The sequence below is a fragment of the Pezoporus occidentalis genome, unplaced genomic scaffold, assembly GCF_034315485.1.
Source record: "Pezoporus occidentalis ecotype Australia unplaced genomic scaffold, CSIRO_AGI_Poc_V1 ctg27, whole genome shotgun sequence".
NCBI classification, from domain to species: Eukaryota; Metazoa; Chordata; class Aves; order Psittaciformes; family Psittacidae; genus Pezoporus; species Pezoporus occidentalis.
The window spans coordinates 8,391,572-8,406,916 of record NW_026914611.1 but is presented as its reverse complement, the minus strand read 5'-3'; the positions used below and the strand labels follow the sequence as shown (position 1 = coordinate 8,406,916).

At 37.2% G+C, this 15,345-nt stretch overlaps 1 protein-coding gene across 6 annotated transcripts in view; it reads left to right on the top strand.

The window, feature by feature from the left end:
- Positions 1-15,345, top strand: part of STK24 (serine/threonine kinase 24) — a 49,928-nt gene that overhangs the window by 20,330 nt on the left and 14,253 nt on the right. For 4 of the 6 annotated variants that reach the window (XM_062624636.1, XM_062624637.1, XM_062624641.1 and 1 more), the window contains 2 exons: positions 13,949-14,005; positions 15,229-15,337. In XM_062624636.1, the coding sequence (XP_062480620.1) occupies positions 13,949-14,005; positions 15,229-15,337 (166 nt within the window). Of the gene's footprint in view, positions 1-2,768; positions 2,907-13,948; positions 14,006-15,228; positions 15,338-15,345 lie in introns of all 6 variants that reach the window. The other 2 variants (XM_062624639.1, XM_062624640.1) reach the window with 1 other exon arrangement.

Genomic DNA, 15,345 nt, shown 5'->3' with positions numbered 1-15,345 from the left:
TCTGTATGGAGATAGTTGTACAAAAGCAGAAAAGTCACATCCTTTACACAAACAAGACAATATTATGGCATGTTACAGAGCATGTTAATAAACATATAAAAATGTTTTTTTATATGTTTATTAACATATGTTGTTGTATTGGCTTCAACATTCAGTTGAATGTTGAACTCTCAGAAACTTACTTGGAAACCCAAAAATACTGAACTTCAAATGGAAATTTCCATGGTGGATAGGTTTATGGACTGTATTTAGTTCTAAAATATTGCAGTTCCTTATTCAGGGGCCAGTTATTTCAGCTGAATTCTTAAGGCTCTTTCCATCTAATTTTTTCATTATGCTACCTAATTTGTTAGCTGTTGCGTGACAGTTGGGATAAAAATAATCATTTGGAGATACTGAGGCTTTCTCTCTCTGTTTTCTTTAACAATTCCTTGAAAAAGCAATTTGGAAATTGCTTATATAGGGGAGGAAGACAGAGTGGAAATGATGTGAATAGAAGGTGGTTTTAGCAGTAATTAGAGGTTAGAGAAGAGTTGTAAAGAGAAGAAGTGGAAAATAATAAGGGGTTTCTGGAAAAATTATGTGTTTTGCAAGGATTGAAGCAATTAGCTTGGCAGAAGTCTGAGTGGAAGGTCCTGGGTAATTCTTGGGCTGATACATACAACTTAAGTAGTAGTAAAAGTTTTGAAGGATTGGCTTGTGAATATCTTGTAAAGGAAGCAGTGGGATTTAATAGCAATGTGAATGCAAAAGGTGAAGGGAAAAGGAGTAAATATTTACAGGCTGCAGAGCAGGAATGCAAAAGATCTTGGAAATTGTATACACGAGTGGTGAAAAAGGATGAAACCAATGAGTGGATTCATATTTCTGTGACGAAGTAAATTTGAATTCTGTTTTTCCTTTTGAATTTAATTTGATGTAATGGGTAAACAGGAACAGATGCAAACATCAGAGCAATTTGGGTTTTGGACAGTGGAGGTGAGGGGGTTCCTGTGCCTCATATTTTCTGTTGGAATTTTGTTTCTGGTGTAGAGAGGGGAGTGTGGATAATAAAACTCCTGAGTGTTATTGACGTGAACTACTCCAGTGAAATAGGCTTAAGATATGTAGGAGCAAGTAGGGTGACGTTTTGTTGAAAAAAAATTACTTAGAAGATTACTAATCTCAGTGTTCATTGAATGCAGGGTTCATTTATTAGCTCTGCTTTTGTGCAGAGCTAGTGCACTAAATGCAATTTACCTGGACTGTAAACTAATGCTGATTTATTTTTGCTTCCAATTTCCCATTTTGGGACTTTGTACATTAATAACAATTTGATGTATCTCAGTAAAATTCAGTCCCGTATGGATCTTTGCTTATGGGTTACACTTCTGTGTTTCTGGCATTCTTAGTGACTCTCTGTAAGAGGTGAATAGACAAAATGATGGGATTGTCATAGAACTGTGTAAATCGTGCGTTAATCTTTGTGTGCCTCTTTAAATGGACTGCCTGGTGTGTCTTTTCCCTCCCCTACCCCCCCACTACCCCAAGGTAATGACTCAGTAGGCAATTATGAAGTAATTATTTGCCAGGTGGACAGGGAAGGTGGGGGAATGACTATTATCAGCCCCACCAAGTATTAAATAAAGTTAAAAGGAAAATGGTTGTAAGGGACAGGTGTTTTGTTTGGGGTTTTTTTGTTTCTTTTTTTTTTTTGTCTTGCTCTGCTTGGTTGTTGTGGTGAGAAAAGGGAAAACGGCTCTAGGCAGGGGGAAGAGGAAGGGTATTGACTTGCATCCACTTGGTGTTCCTAAGAAGTGGTTACTCCTCTAGGATGTGAAATGTGTGTAGTTCTTCAGTTATAAGTTTCTTGTGTTTACTAGCTGGAAACTTGCTTTGCAGCCAATACAAGAAATAGGTGTCTATTTACTTCTAGTGTAATATACTTTGGTATAAGAGTTAAAAACTAAGACTGCCTATTAGTTTGAAACTTTAGGAAATCATGTGCTTAATATGACATGCCTAGGCTTGTGACAGCTGGGCTATAAAGATTCATTTCTGTGGCTGAATGGCATGTGTCCAGGAAATGTGCCAGAGAGGCTGTGAATATGGACACTGTTAGAGATGACTCACGCTAAGTAAAACATGGAGCTCGTGGCTCTAGCATGTTGGCATGCAAACACAGAAGTCCGCTAAATGTTCTGCAGAAGGAACCTTTTATCAGTAGTATGACAGAACTTTCATTGTTTGCTTGTTTGTTTGCTTTTTTTTTCCTAGCAAATGGCTCTGCAAGCTCTGTTATAACCAGCTTGTGGCAAAAAGAATGCATTTGAGGATTGATTGTATACTGCTGTGGTAATGGCAAGAGGTAATTGTTGAAGAAGAATGGCTGCTGCATTAGATTGGAGAATACATTGACTAGCATGTATACTTAGAAATGAAAATGTGATTATTTTTTCTTGAGATCTGAAGAAGGCAGGCGTTTGAGTGTTGCAGAATGATTCCAGAAGAAAACAGCTTTTTTTGTACATATATACATGCATAAAATACTGTATACTGAGGTGGTTCTACTTTGAAAAATCACACTGCCTGTGTTTTCCGTGGACTTGATAGCATCCAAACCGGAATGAACAATTCTTCTCTTTCCTTAGTCTCTGTTCTGCATTGGCTACCCAGCAGATGCATTTATTTTTTTCCTTTGTGGTTGAACACGTTAGATGGCTGACAAACCTTGATTAAAGGACATAAATGCGCCACATGCAAAACCACAATGATTTCTTTGATTGCAGGGACCTTTTGGCCAGCTTGCAGTAAGGACTTGTGTTTAGAAGAGAACCTTTGGGCTCATCTGTATCTCCCTCCCCTCAAAGGGATGGCAGCCCGAGGACAGCTAGCATTCATCCTGACGCCAAGAGACTTCAAAGGAGGTAAGCACCTCAGAAATGCTCCCCAGACAAAAAACTTATCAGTCCAGCACCCTAGTGTGGTCAGATTCTTTAGTACAGTATTACCAGCTCCTACAGGCTTCTGTTCATGGCTTCTTCATGAAAATATTTTGACAACTCTGTGAGCCCTCATCAGCTGCTTGCTGATGATCCCTTAAGATTCATGGAGTTGTCTGCTGCTGTCAGCTGTCCTTATCCATTTTAATAATAACGTGCCCCCACTGTAAGGGAAAAAGACATTTTTCCTTGGTTTGTACACAGACATGTTCTCCTGTCCTTCCCCTATTTGGATCTTCATGTTTTGGATGAGGTTTAGAAGAGCTTTTCTCAAGTCATGATCTTTAAGGTTAAAGGTTGGGGAAAAACAATGAACCAATCAACCAACCTCATTTGCCAAAATACAAAACCTGCTTTGCTCCACACAGTTTTAAAAGGGTTAAAAAAAAACCCACCCCCACAAAAAAAAAAAAGAGAAACCAACAAACCATCTCCGATTCCTTAATGTCCAGATGATTTCCACCGAATTCTTTGTGTGTTTAAACTTCTAGTGAGCATTATCCCAGGAAAGTCATGTAGGAACAAATTATTGTATTTCATTCTCCTGGAGAAAAGTAAATCCTTAGGATGGCACGCAGCTGCTTATGTCTTCTAAATGCCTATGGAATAAATATTTAGTAGAAAGGGCAATTTAAAATCAACAGAAGTTTACCTTGACATCAGAAGGATAAACACAAAAATCCCTTGTTAGCTTTTTGAATTTATTTATTTTTTTAATAAAATCAGACTTTTCGGGGTGATTTCCACCCCTTTAACCCATCTACCATGAGGTCAATTATATAAATACTCAGCTATAGATGTTGGTGTTTTCATTTGTTTTTTTTTTTTCTTATTGCAGTAAGCATAATATGAGACAAAATAAGAATATGATTGAAATCATAAGGCAGAACTTTCTTGGGTTTTGTTGTTATTTCTTTTTAATGGGAATATTTGGGTGTGTAGTAGACCATTAGTAAATATAAATTATGTTTGGTGAATGTTTTGGGATTTTTTTTTTTTTTTGGGTAGCTTTTTTGGTGGGCTTTTTTTGGGGTGGGGGGAGGGGTGTTTTGTTGGCTGTTTTGGGGGTTTTGTGTGGTAAATTTTATTTACTTTTTTCTTTCTAATGGAGTGGATTTGGAGAGCATAGCTGGCACTTGGATCACTTAAGCTATATCTGTTATTAAGTCCTGTCCTTGTTTTTTCCATTTATGATGAGGGTATATTGTTTAGCTGTTAGACTTACTTAAACCCAAGTAAGAGTTTTCTAATTATGTAGAGTACTTTTAATAATTGCTGTCTGGCTAGCCTTCTTCTTGGGCTCTACTATATAAATACAAAGGTTCTGTAGATTGTAATTTAAATATGTTAAGGTAGTAAAGAAGTGGATTGCCCTGTAAAATAATACCCCACCTAATTATACACAGCTTTGGAAGAGATTTACCTATGGATATTGTGAACAGCTTGCAGATCCCCCAGACCTAAAATATTTCAGGTCCTGGCTATGTTGATAGATTAAATTAGCTTGGGTTTGCTTGGTCTGTTGAAATGTTTAGTGGCTGTTGCTGGTTTTTATGGGTTTGGGGGTTTTTGCTCATCTCTATGCTTGGTTTTGGTTCCCTTCCCTCTTTCCCCTTCCCTCCTTCAAATGCTGCTTTTACAGTAGTCAGTTTCCTTAGTGTCATTGGAAAATTTTCTTTTGCAGTCTTCTGTGTAGTGTTGTTCAACTGTAGGAGTTTAGGATTTTTTTTCTTTCTATATTGACTTTCAACAATGTGTTGTTTCTATAGCCCTTCTTCTGGTGTTTAGAGGCAAAATAAATCTACAGATTCAAAGCAGGACACTTTTAGAAAGCCACAGATATTTTTCTTGGAATCATTCTAACACTTCAGTAGTACCTTGTAGAGATTTAAAAAAAAGAATGGGCCAAAATGAGCAGTAGCACACTCCAGTTTGTGTAAATCTTGCCAGGTTCATTCTATTCCTGTAAGACAAACTGAATCGCAAGTATAGTTTATTTTTATTAATGGGTTGCCATCCCCTGTGAGCAGATGAGAAAGAAACAAAGGCACCTTTTATTTCCTTCATTTGAGTGGCTTTTAGTGTCAGTGAAAGTGAAGGTGGTTTTGTTCACTTGGTCTTATGTCTACTTCTCTAGGAATTCAGCAAGGAAGAATAGAAACAGGGCAGGAAATTGCTAGAATGCTTTCTAGTCTAAAATAACATATCTGTTGGCGGACATAAATTCTGATAAAATGAGAGACCTAGCAGTAGGTGGGAAGTGTAATGTTATTTGGAGGCTCTGAAATTCATCAAATACTTAAAGAAATCCTTTCAAAAGTAAATGTAGTTATTGATTCATCCATTTTTCCTGGAGAGAACCAATTATTCAAAGCAATATTTTTTCTCTTTGGAGCTTTTCGTATTGATAGTGAAATTCAGTCATTCATTTAAGAAGAAAAATAAATTTTAACTGTTTTCTTCAGTAGTATACTGGATGATCTACTGCAGCATGGCTAGATTTTTGTTCATACTTCCTTGATGACTACCTTAACGTAATCTGTATTTCATAGCATCTGCTTTTGTTCTTCTTACACTCCAAACCCCCAAAGGAGGATATTAATTTCCAAGGTTAAAAATGGATAATTCACTGAAGCTGTTGGTGTTTCAGTTATTTTTCACCTAAGACCACTGGACAGTACTTCAAGACTCTGTTCTAAAACATGGACCGTTGTTATGCTAGATGGGGGAGGGAGAGGACAATTTATCCAGAGGATATCTTTGTTGGCTGAGGCAACCTCGATGTCTTTAGTCTCGTCTCAGAAAATAGTTACTCTTGTTCTTCAAAGCTAACAGTTGTTCCTCTGTGCCATCTGATTTTCAGGTGTTCTGAAAAAAAGTGTCTTTAGGAAATACTAGTTTGTTTTTATTTAATGAAACCTGTAATGACATAAACAAAGAACTTCCCTCTTTAAAAAACGCTACACCGATCTGCATAAGCTTGTGTTGTAGTTGTAGGTGGAAATAAATGGGAGAACATTAGTAGATGAATAGATTGTCAAAGAAAAGTTCACATCAAGGATTAACTGTGTGATGGAACTCAAAATGCTTCCTAGGAACTGTTGGAATGATGGTGGCATACTTTATTCCTTGTAATGAGGCTGGAGAGTTTTTTGTTCATCAGATACAGAAAAACAGTAGTAGTAGTACTTACTGAGATTGTCTTTTAGAACAAACTATACTCTTAGAAAGGTGGTGTGAATTGGCACTGAAAGATATATGCATATATGTATTTCCTCTCTTCTGTGAAGACAGTTCCAAAAGCTTGTAAAAACATAGACTTTCTTGATAGCTGTTAAACAGTCATAGGACCCTGAATATAGAGTGGTAAAATCAATTTGTCATTTCAATGGAAAGAGCTTGATTATTTACTACTTACACTAACAGAATTAGGTACCCATGGTGTTCTGCAGTGTAAATAACTTTCTTTTGGGATTAGTAATTCTATCCTTTGCACATCCTTTCTGTCTTTCAAATGTTATTATAGGACATTGAGCAATCCAGCTGGCATCTGGGTAGGCTGTTTGAAGTTTTGGGTGCATTGCTTACCTTCCCTGTCCAGAGATTGTGTACTGTAAAGAATGGAGTGAAAGCAGATAGCAGTATGCTTGTCATTCTGCACTGTTGATATATGGCAGCACTGGATCTAGTTCTGATTAGATTGAAATAGAAGCAATAGTGCAAATAGGTAATATTTATAACTACACAAGAACTGATGGCATGAGGTAGGGCTGTATGTATTCCTTGCCAAATCCATGCATTTGCTGAATAACAGTAATAGCCACCTTGTACTATTAATATGACTTTTGGCAAATGGTGTCTGTTCTAATACTAATCTGTGTGTCTAAAAATTGAACAGTCAGCTAGCAACTGGAAAGTTTGCAGCTCCTGATGCATTTCAAGGATCTAACAGCAGTACATCAACTCACAGGTGCCATCTCTTTAAAGCCTGAAATAATTTTCTCGTATACGTATTCATTTTTTATGAAAGGATAAGCTCAGGGGAAAGGGCATTTAAAATAGTTTGGAGGTCTTGATACATGTTTTCAGACTTGGCAACATTTAGTGGTGGTGTGGAAAGGTTTGAGCTTGTCTAAGAGGAGCAGGAACCGCAAATACGTAAATGCCATTTCCTGTCACTGCCTCAATGGATTATTTATGACATTGTACAAAACAATCTCTTCTGATCAGTCTGTACCTTACCTCTGCATATAAGCTCACAGATGTCCTTGCGAGTTAATAAATAATGAGAACTCAAATGCCATGGTGTGCCTGCTGTTCATTCGGTATAAGAAGACGGTGATGACTGTTGTGACCTGGTGTTGAAAGAGAGTGAATGAATAAAATGGTGCCTGAATCTGAACTTAAGGATTGTGAGGAAAGGAAAGCATTTTGAAGAATTGATATATGAGTGATCGTATTCTTAAAGGGGCATTTCTCTATGGTTAATAATTTCTTCTTTTTGCGAAGAGTGTCAGAGAGATAAATGTTTTCAGATTCATTTTGAACAGGTGGTTTTGTTCTGTCTTCGATGTGTTGCATAGCTTCTTTTAGGGCCCTTCTTTGTTGGGCACTTTGGTGAGAGACCGTCTTTGGTATGTATTATGTGATTCTGCCACCTGGTGGCTTCGGTGAGCAGCATGAGTTTCAGACGCATAGTGAAACGCACAAATGTGAGGAAATCCTGGAGAGAAAGAAAAGTCCTTCCACGAAAGGGAACCTGCGGGCAAGGTTGCTTAAAACAGCTATAGAAGACAAGTTCTGTGATCTCTCATCATGTTTTTAAAGTCGGTCATCTAAGTATCATTGTGTGAGTGTTTGCTTCTGGTTGCTACAGTGTCAAAACTTGCCTGGGTGTTAACAAAAGTTAACAAAAACCCAGATCCGGTGATGAGTGGTAATGACCTGTAGCAGAAACTACTGTAGCAGTAACTTGACGGGGTTACCCTGTTGCGCAAGCTGTCTATCTCAACCTTCTTTAGTGTGGTTTCTTATGCTGAAGAATCAGTATGATTATTAATATTAAAATTATACCAGTATTGAAATACAAGTCTTTTTTCTGGCCTGTATTGCTTTGGCATATATAAACCAATTAAACTGAATTTTTTATTAAACAAAATATCACATCACGTTGTGCAATGCATATCAATTTTGGAATTAGTATGTTCTGCTCAGGTTAGTTGAGGTTCTGTCCAAGGTGTTCTGTTTCTGGTTTTCAATACTGTAGGTTTTTCTACTAATCCAGTGGTGGCAAAACGTTTAGTATATAGATCGACGTAAGACTAGTTCTTTTGTGTTATTTCAGTCAAGTATGTAATTTCTAGCTTGTGAATGTTGACAAAGTGTTTGTAAATATAAGTCCTAAGCAGAATTTGGGGATGGCTAGTTTACAGAAAGCCTTTTATATGTATTTATAAAACCCCTCTATTCTGCTGCTAATTATGAACCATAAGTTTAAGGTGGGATAAACCCTTTCTCACAATAAATTTAAGGTGGGGAATTCTCTTTCTGACAATAAGATGGGAGGATTTTATTTCCCTTAGAAACAGACATGTGCTCATGTTGTACTACTGTTTTCAGACTGTATTAGTTCACTTCCTTGATTTCAGATCTTTAGGTAAATTCTGAATTACTATACAGGTCACTTGGTGCTTAACTTCTAAGCCCTTCTAGTCCTTCTTTTTTTTTTTTTTGTGGCAATGTGTTATGTTTTTCTCCTGCTACCTCTCCTTCAGTCAAGAAAGGTGATTTAAAAACATTTTAATCCATATGTAGAGTGGATTGGCTGCTTTAGGTCAACCTTTTCTGTATAATATCAGAGGGCTAAGAAATGTGTATGTTTGTCATGTTAAAAAATACGTGAATAAAAATACAAATTATATCTATATATAGGTCTGTCCGTGTTTTAGATGTATAGCTTTGTAAGGACTTATAAACAAACATTTTAATCTTGATTAGTTATTTCTTATATACTACTCCAATTTCAGTTACAATGTACTTCTGAGACTCTAGGGGGGTGTTTTGGTTTTGTTCAGTGTATAGTCCTTCATTTATGCATGTTAGGGAAAGTTCTTTACTTGCTCTAACTGTACTCGTTTACAAATACTTTTGCGGTATCACACTGACACTAATGTAGAATACTTCATTAGAGGTAAAGCTCGTATTGTAAGGCTTTTGTGTAGTTTCAGAGTTAAAACCAGAAGACAGATCTCAAGAACAAACTGGTTTGGAAAGGGCTTATGAAAACTCTACCTATCTGTAACAGGAGCTTCTTCTGGTTTCCGAAGTTGTTCCTTTCCTCAGTTTTATGGCATGGGAGGAAAATCTCTTGCTCCTGCTGTGAAAAAGGGAATGTTCCCTGTGCCCTCATTAATGTGCTCATCTATGTTTATAAAGAAATAATAATCCTAAATTTAGATGGGTGACTCACCATGGCTTTGCTGTATTTGGAAGAAAAAACAGTTCTGTGTTGTGGCTGATGCTTAAAAGAACACTGGTCTTATTTCACATCTTATAGTGGAGCACTGAATGTTGATAGTCTCAGTATGTAAGTGTAGTATCATCCTGAAAATATAAGTGATTATGTGTAATATGTAATTACTAATCTAGGCCATGGAAGAAAATTTAGTGCTTTCAGTGTCCTACTTGAGAGGGAAAATGGGGAATATATAAAGAATGGGAGAAGTACGAGAAAAAAAAAAACAAACTTGTGCAGCTTTAAAAAGGAAGGTGACAGTAGGTGTCAGGGAATGTGAAACATGCCAGAGATACTTGGAAAGGAAGGACAGAAGGAGGCACCTCTCTCTGGTGATGCCAAAGTTAGTTGATAGTAGTGTTCTACTTGCCTTGTGCTGTTGTTACAAGGCACTGTATTGTGCTTGTATGGCAAGGTTTTGGTAGCAGAGGGGCTACAAGGGCCAGCTTCTGAGAGAAGCTTCTAGAGACTTCCTGTGTGTATGACAGAGCCAACGCCATCGGGCTCCAAGATGGACCCGCCACTAGTCAAGACTGAGCCCATCAGTGACAGTGGTAGTGCCTCTGGGATAAAGTATTTAAGAAGGGTAGGAAACTACTGTGCAACAGCAGCAGCAGCTGGAGAGAGGAGTGAGAGCATGTGAGAGAAACATCCCTGCAGCTACCAAGGTTCAATGCAAAAGGAGGAAGGAGGTGCTCCAGAGCAGATTCCCCTGCAGCCCATGGTGCCAGCCCATGGTGATGCAGGCTGGGCTCCTGCAGCCTATGGAGGACCACAGTGAAGCCTCCACCTGCAGCCTGGGGAGGGCCCCACACTGGAGCAGAGGGATGTCCAAAGGAGGCTGTGACCCATGGGAAGCCTGTGCTGGAGCAAGCTCCTGGCAGGACCTGTGCCTATGGAGAGAGGAGCCCTCACTGGAGCAGGTGCTGGCAGGACGTGTGACCCCATGAGGACCCACGCTAGAGTGGTCCCTGCTTCCACACTGAAGCACTTACTGGAGAGCTGTAGCTTGTGGGAAAGACTCATATTGGAGAAGTTAATTGAGAATTGGCTTTACTTCGCATTACCCTACTTTAATTTGATTAGAGTACTTGATTAGGTAATAAACTATTTTCCCCAAGTCTGTTTTGCCCCTGACAGTAATTGGTGGGTGATCTCTCCTTGTCCTTATCTTGACCCATGAGCCTTTCAGTATATTTTCTCTCCTCCATCCAGTTGAGGACAGGGAGTGATGGAGTAGCTGTGGTGAGCACCTGGCATTCAGCCAGGGTCAACCCACCATAAGCGTAAGTTAGAATATGTATTAAGCAAATAATTCAAACTGTCCAAAGCATTTCTTTGTTTTCTTGCTAAGCAATGTATGCAGATTTTAAATTAAGAAAGCTAAGAAAAAAAAGTTCCAGCAAGAGTTAGTTAACAGTGATAGTAAGTTTCATTACAATAGCAATTACATCTGTCGAGATACTTCATATGAATGATGTGAGTAATATTTCTCTGGCAAAGGGGAGGGGGGAACTATAGGGAATTAAAAATCACTTTGAATCTAGGGCTACAGATATAAAAATGCCATAATTGTAATAGATTGCTATTACTTAGCTTCGTACTGGGATACAGTCCTTAACTGTGTTTCCATACTTGTAAACCCAGCAATCCTATGTTTTAAAACAAGTCATTGACTTTTATACTGTAAGTTCAGATGTGTGGCTCCAAGCAGTTACTGATGAAAGTTTCAGGAGCAAAGACTAAGGAGACCAGGAAAAGAATTAAAAGGATTATTGATGATTTTAAAAGACGATGAATTTGTAGCTGTGTAATTGTGTGGCCTGATTGTATAGCTACACAATTAAAATTATGTTCTTAAATATTTCTCTTTAGATATTTTCTGCTACCTCTAATTTCTAATTTTCAGCTGGAGAATTTAGTAGCTGGTTTTATGGAGAATTTCTCTTTTTGGGCATTGTATCTTGAAATTATTAGCTCTTTAAATTCATAAGGTAGTCAAGATGATATAAAAGGGAAGATGCATCTCTTATTGACTTCTTGTCAAGGTTTTTTGTTGTTTTTTTTTTTCTGTTTTTGAAAGGATCAAGGGGTTTGTTTATCCTACCATATTCTTTCCCACCCAGTCATTTCATTGACATAAAAAGTAGTGATACAGTTGACATGTTTGTGTTTAAATTACTATTAAAATTTAATGTAAGTATTGCAGGCACATAAGATTAGTATATTAGGGGGATTTCATGCAGCTCTGAAACACATTATCAGGCTGAAGCAAAGTATGCATGTGAAATTTTGATCAAGTTTAGGAAGACTCCTGAAGATGAAAAGACTTTTGCTATAAGACGCATCTCAGAAGCATACTTATTCTGGAACATTAGGACCTGGATCCTTGAAGGGACAGGCAAAATCTGAGAAACTCAGCAGCAGAACAAGTATTTCAGTACTTTAAGGGGCTCTCTCAAGGTGGGCTGTAATTCTTGGAATATCTGTGGTGTCTGCAGGAAGTAACCTTGTCAAAATGCTGTATGTAGATACTAAGATTATATTTTTAAATTACTTTCACTTCCTAAAAATGTGTTCTCGCTCTGTTAAAATATTTTTTACAAAACTGTGTTTATCAAATAGTATTAGTTTATTCCTGAAGAAAGGTATCTAAATTTAGCTGTATCTGTGTGTTAAAAATAGTGGGTGATGAAGGAACTCTAATCCAGGGTCTTACCTAAAAATAGTAATTTGTGTAACTGAAGGTAGGTGGGGAGGGCTGTGTGTATTTACCTGCACAAGGTGCATTCTGAGGCCAGATAGAAAAAGTTACGTTCTGCAGTACATGTATCGCTTCTCTAAAAGCTTTAATCCGTCTTCATAGATAGGTATTCAGAGTCTTACGTGCCCTTGCTGTGAGCTGTTATATTTACATGAAGTTTTATTTTGCAGGCTAACGAGTATTGTTGCTGTTTGTGCTCCTTGCTCTGAGAAACCCCTGTATTTTTATGCTAGAAGTCTTGTGCATCTTTAGTACATAGAGTTAAAAATAACAAACCATAATACAACTTGATAATCATAAAAACTAAACCAAAACACACCATATGTTCTATGCAGCAGTCTTAGATGAGTATGTAACTGGTATATTTATGGCCTTGCATTAAAAGATGTTTCAAGGCTGGTACTACAAGGAAAGATGGACTAACTGCTCCTTGTAGGGTATTTGGGAATAACATGCTACAAACAGCAGAAAGAAAGGATTTGGGTCTGCTCTTTGTATATCTTATATTGTATATCTTGTGTATTGTACGAATGTTTAACATGCCATTCCTTGAGAATATAGTAGCTTGTTTTTTATTGCTGTTAATTTTTATTTTACTAGCTAAAGTTAGCAAATAGGTATAGTCACCTTGAATAATATTTATTGCTAGTTTGTTTCATCTTTCCTGAGCACAGTTGTCTAAAATTCTGTACCATATATCAGATGAATAAGCATCAGTGAAGAAATGTACTGGTATTCTTCCTTAGGTCAGAGACAATTGGCTGTTCAAGAATATGAAACACAGAGGTGCAAAGAATAAATATAAAATTTAGCCTACATGGGAGTCAGGCTTATTAAAAAATATATTTTGAAACATCTGTACAAATAGAGATAACTGACAAAACTAGGACACTTGTTCTAAGGAAATGGCATTTTATGTGATGTAATTATTACTTGGTATTTTGAATGTCTATAATCAAGAGGTTTTTAAATGTAAGTATATTCTCCTCCATTTTCTTTGAGTGGCCCCTGTCAGTCTCTTGTCTCAGAAGACACTTTTGCAAACTGTACTAAGGATTATGGTAAGAACACATAGGGGGATGGCTTCGGGGAGTTAATGTGCTGGTGAACTCAGGCTCAGAATACTTGTCCAGTTTAGCTGGTATAAAGGCAGGAGGTTTCTTTCTGCTGCTTCACTCTTTGGTAGGGATTAAAGAGATTTTTTTTTTTTTCTTTTTTCCCTGGATACTGCCTATATTCTTGCATTATTAGTATTGGTACAAAGAAGAGGTACCGTGAAATGAGGTGGAGGTACTGTGAAATGAGCTGGAGTGCAACATTAAGAGTATGCATCAATTATTTGGAAGTAATGAATTTCTAATCTGTGCTTTTCCCATTGGTAAATGTGAAGTAGTTTTCCTCTTGTTAATACAGAGGAACAGAATTAAACTTTCTTGAACAGACATGCACACACACACTGGTGTAAATAGCTTGTGACAGCTTAAATTAATTCCTGATCAGATGGAACTAAAATATAATGTATCTTCAAAATGTCTTTGGGTTGTTCTTTGAGGAGCAGCGAAACATTAGTGCTGTTTCAAAACTGTAGATTCTTTCTTCAGTAAAAAGTGTTGAGCAAGTCCCATTAACTTAATAACATCATTTTAAAAAGAACTTACTACTTTTTTATTGTTATTTTTTGTTTTTCAGGATACAAAATTATGGATAATAATGGAATATCTGGGTGGAGGCTCTGCCCTTGATCTAGTAAGTAAATTATGTATGGGTTTTGTTATTTTACCTCACTTAATTATTTTCCTGTCTTTTAATTCTGGAAACTGTAATATATCATTTGATTATGGCAATGTTTGCTTCCAGTAAAGAAGTATTTGTCAATGCCAGAAAAATGTTATTTCCATGAGACAAGACTGATTATTTGTATAGATGGAGGGGAACTAAGCAACATAATATTGAAAGCAGGATATAAACATCTAATCTTCAGTCAATTGGAGAGCACTAGTGGCTGAAAATGGTTTTGTTTGGTTTTTTTTTTCTGTCTCTTAATTCTGCCACCACAACTCCTCCTAGTATCCATTTTAATGCATTTTCCCCCCACACCATCACCAGAGTCTCCCTGTTTGAAGTCTCATTAGACTCTAAATAGACAGAAACACAATTTAGTCTGGTATTAAAAAACTGTATTTCTAAGAAATAGGTGGAGCCGTGGACTCCCTCGAGGGTAGACAGGCCTTACAGAGGGACCTGGATAAACCAGATACCTGGGCGATCACCAGCTGTATGAAGTTCAGCAAGAGCAAGTGCCGCATTCTGCACCTGGGATGGGGTTCCCAGTTTTGAGTCGTGATTTTAAAAGCTCAGTGCAGGTTGTGTTTTCTGTGATTGGATGCTGTCCATTCACTTTAGCTACTAAGAAACCGTAAGCAAACCCCACTGCTCTATCAGCCTAGCAGTTTGCATTGTGGTTTAGGTTTCACAAAATCCCATGCAGTACGTAGTAATAGGATGTGATTGATATGGTACTCTATATGCCTCAGTTTCTTGAACAGACTTTGAGATTTGGGTCCATATAAGACCTGTAGAATTGCATGTCAAAGTTCAGTGTAATGTTAATAATCAGATTACAGTATAGTTGCTTTTCAAAGGCAGTATGCGTATCTGTGATGTGATCACAAAGCAATAACTTGAAACTGTGTCTTTATGGAGCTTTTAAAAAACTTTTGAAAAATGTTTTAGGTAAATAAAATATTTATTTTCCAGTTGTTCATAAGACCACTTAGTTTAGAACTATGTCTTTTTTAAAAAGAACATTCTGGGTTGTATCTCATATTACAAAGTTAGCAGAATGGAAGTTTTGAGGTGTGACGGAGTAATTTCTCTTTATAGTCACAGTGTTGTTTCTGTTTCTCCTTTTTTTATATATATGTACACATACATGTATATGTGTATCAAATATCTCTTGTGTCTCCTAGTTAGAACCTGGCTCGCTCGATGAAACCCAGATTGCTACAATATTGAGGGAAATACTCAAAGGACTTGATTACTTGCATTCAGAAAAGAAAATCCACAGAGATATTAAAGGTAAATAG